This window comes from Rattus norvegicus, chromosome 7, assembly GCF_021556685.1.
Source record: "Rattus norvegicus strain SHRSP/BbbUtx chromosome 7, alternate assembly SHRSP_T2T, whole genome shotgun sequence".
Taxonomy (NCBI): Eukaryota; Metazoa; Chordata; class Mammalia; order Rodentia; family Muridae; genus Rattus; species Rattus norvegicus.
The window spans coordinates 85659305-85679207 of NC_141540.1; the positions used below are offsets into that span (position 1 = coordinate 85659305).

General features: G+C 38.5%; 1 protein-coding gene across 8 annotated transcripts in view; it reads left to right on the top strand.

The window, feature by feature from the left end:
* Positions 1 to 19903, top strand: part of Smg5l1 (Smg5 nonsense mediated mRNA decay factor like 1) — a 140757-nt gene that overhangs the window by 94082 nt on the left and 26772 nt on the right. For 4 of the 8 annotated variants that reach the window (XM_087557312.1, NM_001346302.1, XM_087557308.1 and 1 more), the window contains 1 exon segment: positions 19401 to 19441. Coding sequence is in view for 1 of the 8 variants with exons in the window: in XM_087557308.1 (XP_087413434.1) it covers positions 19401 to 19441 (41 nt within the window). In the remaining 7 variants the exon portion in view is untranslated. 8 annotated transcript variants of the gene reach the window in all.

Sequence of the window (19903 nt, forward strand, 5' to 3'; positions counted from 1 at the left end):
GCTCTTTTTGGTTGGGAGACCTTTAATGACTGCTTCTATTTCCTTAGGAGTTATGGGGTTGTTTAACTGGTTTATCTGTTCCTGATTTAACTTCGATACCTGGTATCTGTCTAGGAAATTGTCCATTTCCTGAAGATTTTCAAGTTTTGTTGAATATAGGTTTTTATAGTAAGATCTGATGATTTTTTGAATTTCCTCCGAATCTGTAGTTATGTCTCCCTTTTCATTTCTGATTTTGTTAATTTGGATGCACTCTCTGTGTCCACTCGTTAGTCTGGCTAAGGGTTTATCTATCTTGTTGATTTTCTCAAAGAACCAACTTTTGGTTCTGTTGATTCTTTCTATGGTCCTTTTTGTTTCTACTTGGTTGATTTCAGCTCTGAGTTTGATTATTTCCTGCCTTCTACTCCTCCTGGGTGTAATTGCTTCTTTTTGTTCTAGAGCTTTTAGGTGTGCTGTCAAGCTGCTGACATATGCTCTTTCCTGTTTCTTTCTGCAGGCACTCAGCGCTATGAGTTTTCCTCTTAGCACAGCTTTCATTGTGTCCCATAAGTTTGAGTATGTTGTATCTTCATTTTCATTAAATTCTAAAAAGTTTTTAATTTCTTTCTTTATTTCTTCCTTGACCAGGTTATCATTGAGTAGAGCATTGTTCAATTTCCACGTATATGTGGGCATTCTTCCCTTATTGTTATTGAAGACCAGTTTTATGCCGTGGTGGTCCGAGAGCACGCATGGGATTATTTCTATCTTTCTGTACCTGTTGAGGCCCGTTTTTTGACCAATTATATGGTCAATTTTGGAGAAAGTACCATGAGGAGCTGAGAAAGAAGGTATATCCTTTTGCTTTAGGATAGAATGTTCTATAAATATCCGTTAAGTCCATTTGGCTCATGACTTCTCTTAGTCTGTCGACATCACTGTTTAATTTCTGTTTCCATGATCTGTCCATTGATGAGAGTGGGGTGTTGAAATCTCCCACTATTATTGTGTGAGGTGCAATGTGTGTTTTGAGCTTTAGTAAGGTTTCTTTTACGTATGTAGGTGCCCTTGTATTTGGGGCATAGATATTTAGGATTGAGAGTTCATCTTGGTTGATTTTTCCTTTGATGAATATGAAGTGTCCTTCCTTATCTTTTTTGATGACTTTTAATTGAAAATTGATTTTATTTGATATTAGAATGGCTACTCCAGCTTGCTTCTTCTGACCATTTGCTTGGAAAGTTGTTTTCCAGCCTTTCACTCTGAGGTAGTGTCTGTCTTTGTCTCTGAGGTGTGTTTCCTGTAGGCAGCAGAATGCAGGGTCCTCGTTGCGTATCCAGTTTGTTAATCTCTGTCTTTTTATTGGGGAGTTGAGGCCATTGATATTGAGAGATATTAAGGAATAGTGATTATTGCTTCCCGTCATATTCATATTTGGATGTGAGGTTATGTTTGTGTGCTTTCATTCTCTTTGTTTTGTTGCCAAGACGATTAGTTTCTTGCTTCTTCTAGGGTATAGCTTGCCTCCTTATGTTGGGCTTTACCATTTATTATCCTTTGTAGTGCTGGATTTGTAGAAAGATATTGTGTAAATTTGGTTTTGTCATGAATATCTTGGTTTCTCCATCTATGTTAATTGAGAGTTTTGCAGGATACAGTAACCTGGGCTGGCATTTGTGTTCTCTTAGTGTCTGTATAACATCAGTCCAGGATCTTCTGGCCTTCATAGTTTCTGGCAAAAAGTCTGGTGTGATTCTGATAGGTCTCCCTTTATATGTTACTTGACCTTTTTCCCTTACTGCTTTTAATATTCTTTCTTTATTTTGTGCGTTTGGTGTTTTGACAATTATGTGACGGGAGGTGTTTCTTTTCTGGTCCAATCTATTTGGAGTTCTGTAGGCTTCTTGTATGCCTATGGGTATCTCATTTTTTTAGGTTAGGGAAGTTTTCTTCTATGATTTTGTTGAAGATATTTACTGGTCCTTTGAGCTGGGAGTCTTCACTCTCTTCTATACCTATTATCCTTAGGTTTGATCTTCTCATTGAGTCCTGGATTTCCTGTATGTTTTGGACCAGTAGCTTTTTCCGCTTTACATTATCTTTGACAGTTGAGTCAATGATTTCTATGGAATCTTCTGCTCCTGAGATTCTCTCTTCCATCTCTTGTATTCTGTTGGTGAAGCTTGTATCTACAGCTCCTTGTCTCTTCTTTTGGTTTTCTATATCCAGGGTTGTTTCCATATGTTCTTTCTTGATTGCTTCTATTTCCATTTTTAATTCCTTCAACTGTTTGATTGTGTTTTCCTGGAATTCTTTCAGGGATTTTTGCGATTCCTCTCTGTAGGCTTCTACTTGTTTATTAATGTTTTCCTGTGTTTCCCTAAGTGTGTTCATGTCTTTCTTGAAGTCCTCCAGCATCATGATCAAATATGATTTTGAAACTAGATCTTGCTTTTCTGGTGTGTTTGGATATTCCATGTTTGTTTTGGTGGGAGAATTGGGCTCCGATGATGGCATGTAGTCTTGGTTTCTGTTGCTTGGGTTCCTGCGCTTGCCTCTCGCCATCAGATTATCTCTAGTGTTACTTTGTTCTGCTATTTCTGACAGTGGCTAGACTGTCCTATAAGCCTGTGTGTCAGGAGTGCTGTAGACCTGTTTTCCTCTCTTTCAGTCAGTTATGGGGACAGAGTGTTCTGCTTTCGGGCGTGTAGTTTTTTCTCTCTACAGGTCTTCAGCTGTTCCTGTGGGCCTGTGTCTTGAGTTCACCAGGCAGCTTTCTTGCAGCAGAAAATTTGGTCTTACCTGTGGTCCCGAGGCTCAGGTTCGCTCGTGGGGTGCTGCCCAGGGGCTCTCTGCAGCGGCAGCAACCAGGAAGACCTGTGCCGCCCCTTCCGGGAGCTTCAGTGCACCAGGGTTCCAGATGGTCTTTGGCTTTTTCCTCTGGCGTCCGAGATGTGTGTGCAGGGAGCAGTCTCTTCTGGTTTCCCAGGCTTGTCTGCCTCTCTGAAGGTTTAGCTCTCCCTCCCACGGGATTTGGGTGCAGAGAACTGTTTATCCGGTCTGTTTCCTTCAGGGTCCGGCGGTGTCTCAGGCAGGGGTCCTGCCGCTCCTGGGCCCTCCCCCATGGGAGCCCAGAGGCCTTATACAGTTTCCTCTTGGGCCAGGGATGTGGGCAGGGGTGAGCAGTGTTGGTGGTCTCTTCCGCTCTGCAGCCTCAGGAGTGCCCACCTGACCAGGTGGTTGGGTCTCTCTCTCACCGGGTCTGGGAGCAGAGAGCTGCTCAAAAAGCAATTTTTGCTACAGGGAATATATAGATTTATTGCCAAGGAAGCAACAACAACAAAAAGGAAAATAAAAGTACAACAGCTAAAATCGCTGTTGCTTAAACTTAGCAGAAATTGATCATCAGTACCAAATGTAAGTGGGTGGTGCATAGTCAACCCTGGGGAATTTCAGAAATGAAAGAGTCCTAGGAGCTGCCACCCCTTAGGGTGGTTTTAATGGGTGGACTAAGATTGCAGATGTGCAAACAGAGGTGGCCAGAAAGAGAAACAACAAGAGAGGAGGCAGTGATAGGACAAGCTATAATTTTACGTGATGTGGATGAAGAAGAACCTGTCCTCATAAGATGCTCTAGGAATAAAGAAATGGAGGGTGAACCAGTCAGATCCAGATAGAGTACCACTCTGCAGTGCAGCATAAGAGACTGCCGAAAGGCCTTGACTTAGGAGCCTGCTTGTTATGCTGAGGTAGCCAGGTGAATCATGGCAGAAAAGTCAGAAATGGCAAGTTGAAAAGGTATTATTGTGGGACAGTGATTTATGAGTGGAAAGATTATGTGGACTTTGTGTGCCAGCTCAAGTATTTTTGCCTAAATTTGAGTGCAGTGAGAGACATTAGATGTTTTTGAGCAGAGAAAATCAAGACCTCACTTTGACTTCAAAAAATTTTCCTGGTTGTGCTTTCATGAAGGCCGAGAGTTGAAGTATGTTGGAACACAGAGAAGCTACAGTACAGGTAAACGTGATGACGGGTAGACCATGTTGGTAGCCAGTTTCAACATGTGGTGATAGGGAAGCTTTAATTGGACCCCAGATCTCAGGAAGTCCCAGACTTTAGAACAATGAACTCCGAGATGAAAGTGCCATTCAAGCTATAAAACTCAGCACATAGACAATACCACCTGCCAAAAGTGAAGACAAAAACCTGACCTATCAAAGACCATAGCTTTGGGAAAGTTTCTGAATCTATTAAACATGAGTTTTGGCTTCCACAGTTCTGCTTCTGGCTAACTGTTCTTGTTAACTGAAGTACGTCAACTGAGAACAGATTTTTGTGCTTAAAAGCTTACCCTGAGAAAGGGTCTGAGCTTCACTGGGACCCAGAACACCCAGTGAAGTTGCTGGATGGTTAATTCACACTTTCTCTTGACTTAAACCTACATCTTACCAGTCTGCTATGGTGAATACCACCACAGAAGGGTCTTTCACTTGCCTTTTGTGGAGATGAGAGACCCACAAGCCTCTCCAAATGGCTAACCATGGACCATAGAACTCATCTTATTTGGGGGTTAAATTAGAAAACTTAGTTGGATATTAGCTCTCTGTCAGATTTAGGTTTGGTGAAGATCCTTTCCCAATCTGTAGTCTGCTGTTTTGTCCAATTGACTGTGTTCTTTGCGTTACAGAAGCTTTTCAGTTTCATGAGGTCCCATTTATCAATTGTTGGTCTTAGAGCCTGAGCCATTGGTGTTCTGTTCAGAAAATTGTCTCCTATACCACTGTGTCTAAGACTATTTCCCACTTTCTCTTCTATGAGATTTGTTGTATCTGATTTTATGTTAAGGCCCTTGATCCACTTGGACTCAAGTTCTTTGCAGGGTAATAAATATGGATCTATTTGGATTATTCTGCTTGCAGACTGCCAGTTAGACCAACACCATTTGTTAAATATGCCTTTTTTCTTTTTTTTCATTGTATGGTTTTGCCTTCTTTGTCAAAAATCGAATGTCCATAGGTATGTGGGTTTATTTCTGGGTCTTGGATTAGATTCCATTGATCAACCTGTCTGTCTCCCTACCAATACCAATCAGTATTTATTACTATTTTCTGTAGTAGAGATTGAGGTCAGAGATGGTAATTCCTTCCAAAGTTCTTTTATTTTTCAGGATAGTTTTAGCTATTCTACATGTCTTTTTTCCATATGAAGTTGAGAATTGCTCTTTTAAGGTCTATAAGAAATTCTGTTGAAATTTTGATGGGGACTGCATTGGATCTGTAGATTGCTTTTGTAAAATGGCCATTTTCACTATGTTAATCCTAACTATCCATGAACATGGGAGATCTTTTCATCTTCTGATATCTTCTTTACTTTTATTCTTCAGGGACTTGAAGTTCTTGTCAGACATTAAATCTTAAAAAAGAAAAGACTATCATCATTAAGAAAAGTCAAAACATGATAATAACAAAAACCCCAAAACCACAGCAAATTATGTTAGAGATTGAACAAAGGGACACAGGTATGCAGAGACATACATGCAGTTAAAATAATCATACACATAAAAATATTTTTAAAAAAGTTGGTTATTTTTATGTCATCTGGGCTCAAGCTCAAGTCATTTGAGAAGAAAGACTCAGTTGAGAAAATGCTGTCATAAGATTGTTCTATTGTCTTTGGAACACGTTTTTAATCAATGACTGATGTAGGAAAGACCAGCCGTCTATGAGTGGTACAAGCCTGGGCAAGAGGTCCTAGGTGGTATAAGAAAGCTGCCTGAACATCTCCTTCCTTGGAGGTCTCACTGTTTAAACATAACAGATTTGATAGCTTGTTGGTAAGGTGAGGTCCAGCTTGTCTCCACTAGGTCATCTTCATGTGAATCCGGTGGTTATACGGTTTTGTTCTAGGGATATTTCATTTTTTTAATAACGGTTTTAGCTGACATGCATGGAGAGAATGAATCCTTAGAAGTGTGCCACTAGTGAAAGGAAATCCTGTCTAGAGTATGTTTCTTTACAAAGCTGTGTCACACCATCCTTTGGGCCCTCTGCTGGAAAAGTAGAATCAAGTCTCAAATAATGCCTTTTAAATTGTATCCTCTAGTATTATAGATGTAGGACAGTACTGTATCATACCTCTGTGGATGTAAAATAGCTTGTACCTGCTTAATGATACGTAGTAGTGACCGTGCTTTATCAGAGCTGTTTTTAATGATGTTGCTCAGAATGTTTTCTTTCCAGATGATGATTGAGAAGCTAATTTAAAAAAAATGGTGCCAGGTACCACAAGAGTAACAGAACTGTGCTGTTTTCTCGGGTTTTGTTTTTTTACTTTTTTTTTTTAATGGAGTGTGCTGGATGTCTCTACAGTTTTGTTCAGATGACTGCAGAACCTGGAAAAGCTGTTGCTGCTGTTGATGCATAACACACTGCTATTATTGGTCTTTTTATATAAATATAAATATATATATACAGATATATAATTTGAATTTTTTGAAACTTTACCTGTGCTGTCAACTTTCGAAAAAAGTATCCCCGTTTACTGTGTTGAGTTGGCACTGTACAGAAATTAACAGCCATATTGGTCTAGAAATGTTGAACTTAAGTTTTTTCCATTTGTACAGGGGTAACACACTGTATTAAATATGTAAGGTCTTATATACGTGGGTTTGATTACAAAAACTAATAAAGTATTCTCTAAATTAAAAAAAAAAAAAAAAGAAAGCTGCCTGAACAGCCATAATGAGCAAGTCAGTAAGCAGTGTCCTTCTGTGGTCTCTGCTTCAGTTTTTGCCTTAAGTTCCTCCCCTGACTCCTAATAGCAGTGTAGTGTAACTTGGGTACTGTAAACTGAAATACACACTCTCTCTGCAAAGAAAATTTGGTTGGATTCATTTTCCTATGGTTTTTAGTGCCGTTTCCTTGCACGAGTTCTCAAAAATTCTTTCCTTTTCACTGAAATAGCAGTAACATTCTAAAAACTTGCTGTGATGCAATCTCTCCTTCTCCAGGGAGTGAAAGTGAGTCCTGGGAATGCAGGGTTCTCGCAATTACTGCTATGGAGAGTGTTAGCAAACTGTTCTCAGACCATGTCCATCACTTACCTCTGAGAATTCACCCATCTTAATGAATTATTTTTACCTCCTTTAGTTCAACCAAACTCAATTCAAAATATCTGTTTTATGATGTTTTTGTGGTATTTTTCTAAGCATGGCTTACATCAAAAGAACTCAGCACATTCTTGTTTATACCAGGAAATCAATACTGTGTCATTTTATCTCCCATGTTTTCCTCTTCTCACTCTTTGAGCTCACTGAGGACAAGAATTAAGTCTCATATAGCAAACAATAAAATAATAGTAAGGATTCCATCACCATTTCAACTTGAAGCAGTTAATTTTTGGGAAAATAGGATTTTAAACTTTTGCTTTCCAAATTTGCTGTTTATGTAAATTATGAAAGACATTTTGTTAAAACTCACATGTAAGGTCTATAGATGTTTACCTCAGTAAATCCAAGGGAGAGCATTATAGATTGTTCTGTTGTAAGCGATCTTAAGAGAAACAAATGCCAAGGAGTGGTGATATTTTATCTGAACTCACTTAAAATAGCCGGAAGTTAAGCTTAATCTGATTTTCTGTTCATGGCGGTATTTGGTTCAGGTTCAGTCAGCTGTATGTAAAGATTCCAAGGAGCTGTTCCTTTTTTTTCCATGAGAAACTCACACCTGAGAGGGGTTTTGGTTTGATTTTAACTTTCTTGTTCATCATGGCTAAGAGTCCTCATATCTTGACTATATTTATGCTGTTTGTCTTTGAGATGATTGGCCACTTTACATTGGAACAAATCAATGTTGAAAATGAATAGAAGTCCTTATGGCTTCACCTTGTCTATTTGACTCTGGCATTTTTCAGATCATTGACACAGAGTTGTGCTTTTAAAATGAACTATATGTTTTTTGAGAAATTAATTTTACAAATGAATATGCACGAATCCATCTGTCTACACAGCTCCACCGATCATGCAGAACTGAGCTTGTTTATATTTCTTTTTTTACCTCTTGCCAGCAATGATAGCATTTCTTTATTATTATTGTTAATTTATTGTTTGAATTTACATCCTGTTCTCAGCTTCCCCTCCCCCTGTCCTCTTCGTCCTACCCTTCTCCTTCCCCTCCCTCCATTCCCTTTTCTCTTTGTCCTCAGAAAAGGGGAGGCCTTTCAAAATAGCAACCTGTCTGGCCTTATCAAGTTGCAGTAGGACTAGGCATAGCTTCTATTGAGGCTAGGTAAGTTAGGGGAAAGGGATCCAAAGTCAGACAGTAGAGTCAGAGACAGCTCATACTCCTGTTGTTAGAGAGTCCCACATGAAGACCACGCTGCACACCTGTTATGTAGGGAGCCTAGATCCATCCTGTGCACATTCTCTGGTTGATGGTTCTGTCTCAGGGATAGTCCCAGGTTAGTTGATTTTGTAGGATTTTTTGTGGTATTGTTGACCTCTCTGGTTCCTTCAATCCATCCTTCCCCTTTTCTACAAGATTCCCAGAGCTCCAACTAATGTTTGGATATGGGTCTCTGCATCTGTTTTCAATCAGCAGCGGAGTGAGGCCTCTCAGATGACAGTTGTGCTTGGCTCCTGTCTGGAAGCATAGCAGAATATCATTAGTAGTGTCAGGGGTGGGCTCTTTCTCTCATGGCATGGGTCTCAAGTTGGGTCAGTCATTGGTTAGCTAGTCCCTCTTTATCCCTGCACATCTTGTAGGCATGAAAAAAATGTTGGTCAAAGTTTTTGTGGCTGGCTTGATATCCCCATCCCTCCATTGGAAGCCTTGCCTTAGATGTTTTAGGTTCCATATCTATTGCTAGGAGTCTTGGCTAGGGTCACTTTCCTAAATTCCTGGGACTTTACATTATGCTAGGTTTCTAGCTCACACCAGAGATGCTCCCCACCCCCACTGATTCTAGTTCTTTTCCCCTCATCATTCTCCCCATACTTGATCCCTCCTGATCCCCTTTCCACCCTCCCTCCTACCCTGATTCCTCCTTTCAGCCACACCTAATGTCTGTTTTATTTCCCCTTCTCTGTGAGCTTCAAGCCTTCTCCCTGGCACCCTCCTTATTACTAGGCTTCTTTGGGTCTGTGGATTGTACCCTGGTTATCATGTACTTTATAAGGGAGCACATATTATGTTTGCTTTTTTGGGTCTGGGTCACCTCACTCAGGATGATCTTTTCTATTTCCAACTATGTGCCTGCAAATTTCATGATATCATTGTTTTTTAATAGCTAGTAATATTCCTTTGTGTAAATAGCATTTCTAAGAAAAGAAGGAAATGTTACTTTAGAGACTAAACAGACTGTTTTTTTTTTATATCACAAGATATGCTTCTCCTTGCCTGCAGGTTATTCAACCTTAAAGGAACATACGTGATCACATGCTTTCCTCCTATCAGTAAAGTCTCTGTGTTTGTTGTGAGCTTGGAAGTGTTTCCAGGAAGCAGTGCTTCCTTACTCTGACAAACAGGAGTCCCAGTTAGCACTGAGTAGAAAGAGTGTGCTACTTTAAATTTTTAAAATCCTCTCCATTTATTTTTTTACCTTTTCTCCTGACTCCTGTATTAGTATCTCATGAAATTATCATCTCATTAAATTAGTATCTCATTAAACATACAGATTATTTTTTTAAATAAGTTCCTTCTCAAAGCTCTTTTTACTTGTTCTTTTTACCTGATAGAGTTTTCCTTCTCTCTTTAGCTAGGTAGAATCACATATAGGCTCTAGAGGGCCCTGCTCCTCTTCAGACCTGTAGCCTACAGCATTGCTGGCTCTGTTTCTGCCATCAACAGAGACAGTCACTTACAGAACAATTACCTTACCCGGAAAACACACATCATTCAAACAACCTTACAAGGCAAGCATCCTTATTTCTGTATGTCTCAGCGACGAAACTCAATAGACTAGGGATATAGGCGGCTTTCTCAACTTTCCCACACTGTAAGAAGATTTTGTCTCAAGTCTCTCTAGAGAAGGGAAATCCCAGTGCTTTGACTAAGTGCTGAGACCCAGGTATTTCCAGAGTGACAGAAGTGCATATCTGAGCAGGCAAGGTCCCATCTGAGTTGGTGCTGTCTCATCACTGTAATAATCATTTGGGACAGTAAGTGCATTGGACTGCATGTTAGCCTAATGCCTATACACAATTGGTTTTAAATAAATGTTTGCTCAATGATTTACATAGAAGAGCCTTTTGAAATTCTACAAGGACAGTATTAAATCACTAACAATTCTGGTTAGCACTGTTAATAGTTTAAAAATAGATCCATGTATGTAGAGATTTTAAAATAGTTGCAAAGATCCATAAAAGCTATACATTGTTGTCAAGCCAAGTCACTGGTGTCCTTATTTTTCTTAATAGCAACTGACAAGGAGGATAACTGCAGGATACAATTCTTAATTATTTTTAAGACATAACTTTATTTCACTTCACTTGTTAGGAAGTCTATAAGTAAAAGTTTAAAAAGCACAATGTACTTATTTTTATTTGTGTATGATCTATCTTATATTCACTTTTAATAATATTTATTGTACTATTTTTAGTGACAATATTGGAAATTCTTTTACTTGTTAAATAGATTATAAATGTTTTTACTTCTGACATTGTAATTTTATATTTGGTATTCAGACTCGGAAACCATGAAACTTAGTATGGTACTTTAGATGTAAAATATTTGGGGAACTCCCTGTCTATCCCTTGTCTTTGGGGTTACAAATTTCTCTATGTTGTGTGGATTTCCATTTTTATTGGTTTACAGCTGGTTTCCAGCATGAAAACCACTCCAATTTTCTACTAACTTGGACACATGAAAGTTATCTTACAAGACCTTTTCAACATCAAATATTCAGCAGGAAATGAAACCAGAGAGAAATTCACAGACAAATAGGGTGATGAATTCAGAAGGAACCTTTAGTTATAGTGAGACTCAGTGTAGATCCCTTTTAAAATAAAACAGCATTAGTGACTATTATCATATTTGACTAATGAAAACAGTTTTCGTTTGGAAGTTTCCAAGAACGTTAATTTATAGCAATCGCTGGTGCTCAACACAGACGCTATTGGCTAGGCAGATAAAATGAACAGAAGCAGGTGGATCTAAGAATGCTGATCTGGTCTGTGGTGCAATGGATAGCACACTGACCACACTGGAGTCAGTGTACTCTCTAGAGCACTTCTGCACACCCTCAACAAGGCTCTGCCATTTGTATAAGATCAGGTTTGCTTTAGTGCCCATTCAGCGGCATTTCTGATATGAATGTTCAGTGTCTAATTGGCTTTGGCAATTCAAAATGAAGGGCTCAATGATTTGTGGTTTGCTTTTGTTTTTGCTTTGTTTTGTGTTTTCGTTTTAAAAATGATTACTTTTTACTTTTGAGGTTATAATATAATTACTTCATTTGCTTCTTGACCTCTTTCATATTCATTTCATATTCTTTTTTCATCAATTATTGCTATATGCTTGTGTGTATATATGTGTATATATATATATATATATATATATATATATATATATATATATATATATATATACATACATTCCTGACTGTTGCCTGTTCAGTCTTTACAATGTGTTAAGTACATGTGTGTTTTCAGGGTTGATCATTTGGTATTGGATAAACAATTGATATACTCTTTCTAAGAAAGGCCATTCTTTGACTCTCAGAATTCCCTAGTTGCCTGTATTTCTTTGTGTAGAGTTTAGGCCTTGTGGTCTTTCCCTTGACTATTTTAACTGATTTTTTAATCGTAGAGTCTGATGCAAATCCACATTATCCCACATGGATCTGTCCTTAAACAGTTATTTCAAAAAGACTCTCTCTCTCCCCCCCTCCCCGCCTCCTCCTCCTTCTCCCCCTCCTCCCTCCCTTCTTCTCTCCCTTCCTCTCTCCTTTCTTTCCTTTTTGAAGCAGAGCCTCTCAATTATGTAGACCTGGCTATCCCAGAACTGCCCAGGTAGACAGGCTGCCCTTGACTCACAGTCCCCCTCCCCATCTCCCACATGCTGGGATTAAAGACACATGTCACCATGTTTAGCCTCAAACTGTCTTTTAGTAAAGATCTGATACAGCTGAGAATTTTAAGACAGAAAAAATTAGAAAAACATTATTTCAACAATTGTTTGCTTTCATTTGTTTTAAAAGTGAGCCTACAAATAATTACAAAAATTATTATATTTTACATCTAATTGCTTAGTGTAATGTGTCAAGGGAAAAATGTGACCTGCCTGAAACCAGAACTTAGAACTGTTCCTTGTGTCTAGTAACCTACAATAAATAATTGAAGAAGTAAAAAAAATCCTTTCAAATCAGCAGCTATCTTAAAATTGTATTTTTTGATTGAGAATATTACCATCATTTTCTTCAATGTGTTTTGAGTCTTAATATTCATTCCTCAATCTCAGTATTTATTTCTTCCTTTCAGTTTTAACCCATGCTTAAAAATCATCATCTATATAGTGCCCATGATAGGATGACAGGAAAAGTAGGTAGTATTTTGAACTTTTGTAAAATTCTTTTTAGATATTTAGGTGTAAGTGTGTGTGTGTGTGTGTGTGTGTGTGTGTGTGTGTTGTCATAGTAGAACATTATCTTAGTCACTGTTCTATTGTGGTGAAGAGATACTATGGCTAAAGCAACTCTTATGAAAGAAGGCACTTAACTGGGGGCGGGTCTTGCTTATAGTTTTAGAGGTTTAGTTCATTATCATCATGGCAGGAAGCATGGCAGCAGGCATAGAAGGAATGTTGCTGGAGAAGAAGTAGAGTTCTACATCCTGATCCACAGGCACAGGAAGAGAGTGAACTACAGAAAACTTCAAAGCACACCCCTGTTACACACTTCCTTCAAGGCCACACCTACTCCAACAAGGCTATACCTACCTAATCTAAATAATCTTTTCAAATCGTTCCACTCACTGGTGACAATTGGGGACATTCTCATTCAAACCCTCATGAACATTTACTTAAGCATGCTACAGAGATAGATCCAGTCTTTTTTCATGTTGGTTTAGGCAGTAATTCTCAGTAATTCAGTTTAGCAGTATATGGCATAAACACTCTGAAAAGGTTACAAATGTAATCTGGTTTATGAGTGAAGAGCAATTTTGTTTGGGCTGATTCTTGAGCCAGTACGTCAATGAAGAGAAGGTAGGCAGGCTGGAGAAAAGGAAAATAAGGAGGAGTAGACATACTAGCTCATTTATGGACTTGTTGATCCAGAGTTTGTTTATGTAGCTGGAATGATACCCTGCTTAAAAAAGACAGGAAGGTCAGACCAAAGACTGAGTTGGATAGCTGAATTCATGTAAGGATGAAGTCATTTGCCAGTGAATGAGGAGTAATGTATGTGTACTGGCTAGTTTTGTGTGTCAACTTGACACAAGATGGAGTTTTCACATAAAAGGAGCCTCAGTTGTGGAAATGCCTTCATGAGACCCAGCTGTAAGGCATTTTCTCAACTAGTGGTCAAGGTGGGAGGACCCAGACCATTGTCGAGGTGGTGCTGTCCCTGGGCTGGAGGTCTTGGGTTCTGTAAGAGAGCAAGCTGAGCAAGTCAGGGGAAACAAGCCAGTAAGAAGCATCCCTCCATGACCTCTGCATCAGCTCCTGCTTCCTGACCTGCTTGAGTTCCAGTCCTGACTTCCTTTGGTGATGAAACAGCAACGTGGAAATAAGCTGAAAAAACCTTTTCCTCCCCAACTTGTTTCTTGGTCATGAGGTTTGTAGAGGAATAGAAACCCCGACAAAGACAGTATGCAACGACTTTCTCTGCAGGGCATTAAAGAGAGATTATAGTACTGCAAAAGCCAGGGAATCGTACTGAAGAGAGACAACTCTAGACATGTTAATAAAGGATAGTTCCTGCAGAATAAGCAGGAACGGATGCTGAAATTCTTAAAATCAACAAAGTGAACCCAAACAGGGATATAAAGAAAATGTGCAGAGCATTGATTCTTTCTCATTTATGCGTTGGACTTTTTAAACATTTATCATGTGCTAGGCCAGCTATCTATACCAAGTTCCGAGAAGTAAGTGGACATGAACCCTCTAAGGGCTCATGGTCTAATAGGGGAGACAGAAAGAATAACTCAAAGGTTAGCACATTTATTAAATGTATAGCATATAAATACCTCCCCTCAGGGCTCAGAGAGCCATGTGGATGAGTGGAAGAGGAAGCAGAAAGAGTGGAAGAACAAGAGTGGAAGAGGACACAGGGAAAACAAGGCCCTTCAAAGCAACATGAGTAAGGGCCATACAAACTCAGAGAGATGGGAGCACTGTGCACAGGTCTGCGGCAGGTCCCTTGTGTATAAGTGATGAGTCTTAGTCCAGTGTTTTTATGGGATTCCTAAGTGTGTGAGCAAATGGACCTCTGATATTCCAACTCCAGTGGGATACGTATTGTTTTTATCTTATTATATTTTATTATTATCCCTTAGAAGCCAGTTTGTTTTCTAGTGAGAGACAGAAAGGGAGTGGGTCTGGATGGTAAGGGAGGTGGGAGGAAACGGGGAGGAAGAGATGGAGAAGAAACTGTAATCAGGATATATTGTTTGAGAAAATAACCTATTTTCAAAAAAGAGATATAGAATATCTTGGAGAAGATATTTTCTCCCTTGTAGTGATATATATTTTTTTCTGGTCATCCCCATTGTTTTCTGTAGGGCTGTGGTTAATAGAAACTGTCCAGCACGGGATAGACTCTCTGATGTGCCATCTCTGTAAAGCAGTTGGCTTTCAGAAGAGGCTAAGGCTGTTCATTTTAGATCCTATTTGCTGCCTGGGGCTCATCTACTCCTGTTTAGCAAAGGATGAAAGAACCCAGACAGCTAAGGCTAGCTGAGTGAAAGGGAGAGCAGACGCCCTGCAGATACACCTAATTGGCTAACTTCCAAAACATCTTCAGGCTTCCTCGGAGCTTTGATGAAGCGTTAAAATCGTGTTTTCAGGGACTGAATGTCTTTTCAGATGGGTGATAGATCCTCTTGCCAAGGATAAAAAAGAGTGGATTGAGTCCCATAGCCTACACCTGTCATCATCTCACTTTATTTAGACAGCAATGAAGAGGGCTCCTGCTTTCTAAAAGGGAGGAGCAAAACATGCTGCTTTATCCCACAAGGGTCTACAGGCTGTGTCAGCCATACTGTGGGCACTTGCCAAGTAAAATGATGTAGCAGGTGGGAAGTCGTTTATAAGTACATTTTTTCCACCCCTCCCTGGTGGAAAGTAAATGGTGACTCAGACACCAGCAATATCTCATGGTGTAAAAGAGCCTCTCTAGGGTTTTCTTTTGAGTTGACTCACTGGTACTACATAAGCTCAGCTTTGCAGTGATTAGGTTTATGAAGTGCTGGAATGTGTAAAAGGAGCACAGATGAGTGCTAAGCACACAGTAGGTGTTCAATCAGCCTTATGGAAAATCCTGCTTGTATTCATTCACATCCTTTTAAGTTCTTCTATTGTCCTCTCAACTCTTGAAGATACACAAAGACACAGGCGCACACACAGACACACACACACACATACACACACACATATAATTTTCCTCTTAAGTCTCAGACATTCTGTATGTTATAATAGTGAGCAGAATCAATTTTGTTAATTAAATAAATTGTTCTCCTTTTCCTTTCTTATTATTTGTCAAAATATTAAATAAAATCAACAGATTGATTTAGAATATTGGGTATTAACACTAGTGATACATCTTAGTATGGTTCTCTTTTCTTTTCATTTTTAAATGTAAATCTGTAGAAAAATTATTATTACAATGTTTTTCTTTTTATGTAGAGTTTCACTATATAGCATAGGCTGGCCTAGAATTCACTATATATCCGAAGGGGCCTTGAATTCATAGTAACCTTGCTGTCTCATCTTCTTAAATGATGGGATTATAGGGTTGTGCTACGGTGTCTACCTTGTTTTTCCTTTTAAAGGAATTGACTAATGTTTTTAAATTCTGATGCCTTTTACTGATTGTTAGTATTTCACTTGTAGTTTCAATTCATTAGACATACATTTAGGGCACAGTTCTTTACCATCTGAATTTGACAGTGAAAAAAATTAAGATAAAAAAAGAAAGGCTCTAAAATCAGAAGATTTAGAAAATGGCTGTCAGAAGTTGTTTTTCTCTCTTCTACATGTTCAGAAAGACCATGTAATTGTGTATGCAGGTTAGGTAACTGTTCACAGGAGTGAGGCATTTTCTGCCTTTCTAATTATAATTGAAAACACTGTCAGTATTCCAGTTTCAAAATAAGAAAACAGCTACAAAACACTTAATGCTTTCTGCTTTATAAATGATGTTCTTCCTCACCTTGTATGGAACTGTTATAGCTGGAATGACTAATAACCCCTCCCTATAGACTATTCATCAAGCATATGGGTTTTCCATTTTATTTCATAATTCACATTTGTCTTAAATTTTAGTAGAAGAATAATTATTCAAGGAGCTTATAAAAATGGGAGACCAATAGTGTGTGGGCAGATATTCTGACTTAATAGGTTTGGGGAGAAGTTTTGGGCTCTCCCCAAGTTTAGAGACATCTTCTCTGTGGCTTGTGGGGCTAAGTGGAGATGTACTACTCTTTATATCTGGGATTTTGAGCCTGTCCTATGGCAAATTTCACCCAGAAGTCTGCTGCTAATCCTCTCAGAATATTCATTCACATGTCTACAACCATAGCCTCACAAAATTTGTCATTGTTGAAATATAAAGGTAATTAATTTTATAGTAGTAATGCAGTTTTTATGAATTTAGGAAAAGCTTTAGTTGTAAATTCTTATCTTAAAATTTACATATGGGCAGAGGAATTCCTCACCAATTATTAAACATTGAGTTAAAATAGTATTTAAGCATGTCCAAAGTATTTTAGATGTGGGAGAAAAATCAAAGTTTCTTAAGAAAGGGAGAGTTTTTGGAATAATCTAGAATTGATATTGAATCCTTTGAGATTATCCAACATAATTTATATCAGTAATATGTCTTTATAATTTTGGCCTTCCAGAAAAGTTGAGCTTTGTTTAAATAAAGGCCAATGTGAAGTTGAAATTTACAACAAAAATTTTTATGAGAGACTCTTTTTGTGCTGTGGGCAGGTATATTTGTATGAGAAATAAACTGTCACCTGCTATTTCACAAAAGTCTTCACTGATAAGCTTCATAGGACTTTCTTGAGGAAATGCTTACGTGCTTTCTCTAATATGCTGGACTAGAATGTCCCAAGAGAGCTTGCAGAATTACAGTCTTCTATACATCTGTGCTGTCTGTTGTGTTAAATTTCAGCCACGTATAGGCACTCAAGTATTTGGAATAGATCCAGGAAAACAGAAGAACTAGACTTTTAGGTTGGTTAAAACTTAGTGACTTAAGTTTATTTAAGGACACATGGCTAGAAGTAGCTATATCTTTCAGCACAGGTCTAGATAGTATGATATTTCACTTGTAGTCATAGCATTTATCTATATCAAGGCAATACAGATTTCAAAGTCCTGTACAAAATTAAGTTATTGAAAATACGTTCACTGGAATGGTGATTTTTTTTTCAGGCATATGTGGTGGTGGAAAGTACATTGAGTGTGAATTAGGTGAAAAGGACAACTAAAGTTGTCTGCAGGAGACACTTGCTTTTCCCTTGTGAAATGCAGGGTGTCTAACTAAGGTTTGCATCTGTGACTTTTCCTGGGGATATATATGCCAATGCCTATTCATCCCAGTTAGGGCAGCAATGATAGATTTAAAAAAATCTACTCTCATCCAGCTTGGTGAGCCAGTGAGTTCACTGGGGTTCCCTATGGAAGCCTAGGTGTCCCTCAGGTAGCTACATCAGCTAACTTCATCTCCCCATGGATATATGGGTTATGGAAGTTGCATCCCTGAATCCCAGTGTACAATTTGCAGGCAGCTGCACTGAAGAGGGTCTCTTCTCCCCAGAAACTGTTTAGGTTCTCATAACCTGGGGTCGGGGGGAAAGGTCTTATGAATCTCACAGTTTTTTGAGCTACCTGAATTTTCTTGGTTTTGTGAGATTCCTGAGCCTTATGAGCTCTTCTTCTCTCTATAGTAGGGGATGTTTCAATTTAGAGTAAATATGCATAACAGACCCCAGCTGTTGTATATGAGCATTATAGTTCCTGAGTGAAGAGCACAGAGAAATCAGTAATTTACTTTTCTAACACCACATTTTTCATCTCAGGGTTTTCTTTACAAAGGACCCTTTTCCTTTAAAATTTTTCCATTATTATATCTGTGAAATTACATCGCACCTATAAATTCCTCATGTGGCCTTTTGCCCAGTCTCCTGCTGTACAATTACAGTGTTCTGCTCTTAGCTCCATGTGAGCATATCTGTGTTATACATTGTCTCCTCCCCTTCAATTCATATGCTAAAATCCTGACCTATGTTTTCTCAGAAAATGACAACAGTTTAGGACAGAATCTTTAACAATATTGAGAAAAATTATTGTAGGGTTAATCCAGAATCACAGGTGTCACATATTAAAGGACATCAGGACTCCCTGGAGGAAGAGTATGTGAGGATGGCAGGGAGAAGATGACCCAGGGGTCATGAGGAAGAGAGAAATAAAAACAGCCCTTCTATCCTCAGATCCCCCGTCACTGGAAGTGTTTCTGTTGATGAAGTCATTGAGTCTGAACCTCTTTATTATTGCAGCAGTGTTCGTATTTTTGTCAGAATTGGCTAGAATGGTGGCTGTCCCTTGATTGTTTTTATTCGAGGGAACATTTTATACATCCCACAGGTAGGGGGAAAACCACTCCAAACATTTGGGCAGACTTTGGTAAAGCCTTTTATCCCTTATATCTTATTTATTTGTTTTTCTTATGTCTCATTTTTCATTCCTTTATTCTGTTTTCACTTAATCACTACCCGGTGACTTTGCCGGTGACTGAGATTCTGTGCTTGTGGATTCTCTGTTTCCATTTTTTCAGCTTATTATTATTTTAGTTTTTTTTAACATGTGTGTGTGTGTGTGTGTGTGTGTGTGTGTGTGTGTGTGTGTGTATACTACAGCAAATATGTGGAGATTAGAGGAAAACTTGCAGAAATCCTGATGATTAAGCTCAAGTCTATTGGCTTGGAGGCAAGTACCTTTACTCACCACCCACTGTGTCCAACACCAAGATCTAGTGGCGTCTGAGTTCACAAGGAATGATCTTTGTTATGAACTTCCATTGCATTCCATTTTACAGCATATAGCTAATCTCCTCCAATGAGAAGCCTCAGTCCCTTTGTTTCTCACATCTAATTGTGTAGCCACTCTAGAAAAACATCTGGAAATAAAACACAATACACTTGGTCCTTTAGATCCTAAATTTGTTGATGTTGATTTTCATCTTTTGTTTTTCAGATATTCAGTCATCAGTGAGCATCTGCTGCATGAAGAAAACTGTAATTATTGACTTTGGACTTAATTTGGATGTTCACACAGCCGTAGTCAGACAGTGCTTTGATATTTTTTCTCCTGGACAGCCTGGGTAACAACTCAAGCATAAGAAGTGTCTGTTTGTGTGGGGTTACATAATATTGAGGTGAATGGAAGAGTCTTGTGTGAATATCACTTTCAGATTTATATTGATTTATATTGCAACAGTCTGGCTTCCTAAATATACCTTTCTTTAATAAATATTTTTAAAAATGAGCTGTGTAATAGTTGATAAAATTCAACGAAAACCTAAATCAACTCAGAAAATCAGACTAATGTCCATTTAGTGAGGCTGAGTTGAGTCTATTAAAACTCACCTTTCTTTGAATTACAAATAGCCAGCTTGGACTGATAACATGTAAGGAATCTGAGAAAATACTTTAAGATTAAATAGAAAAAATATTAAAAGAAATATGCTGTAGCAATTC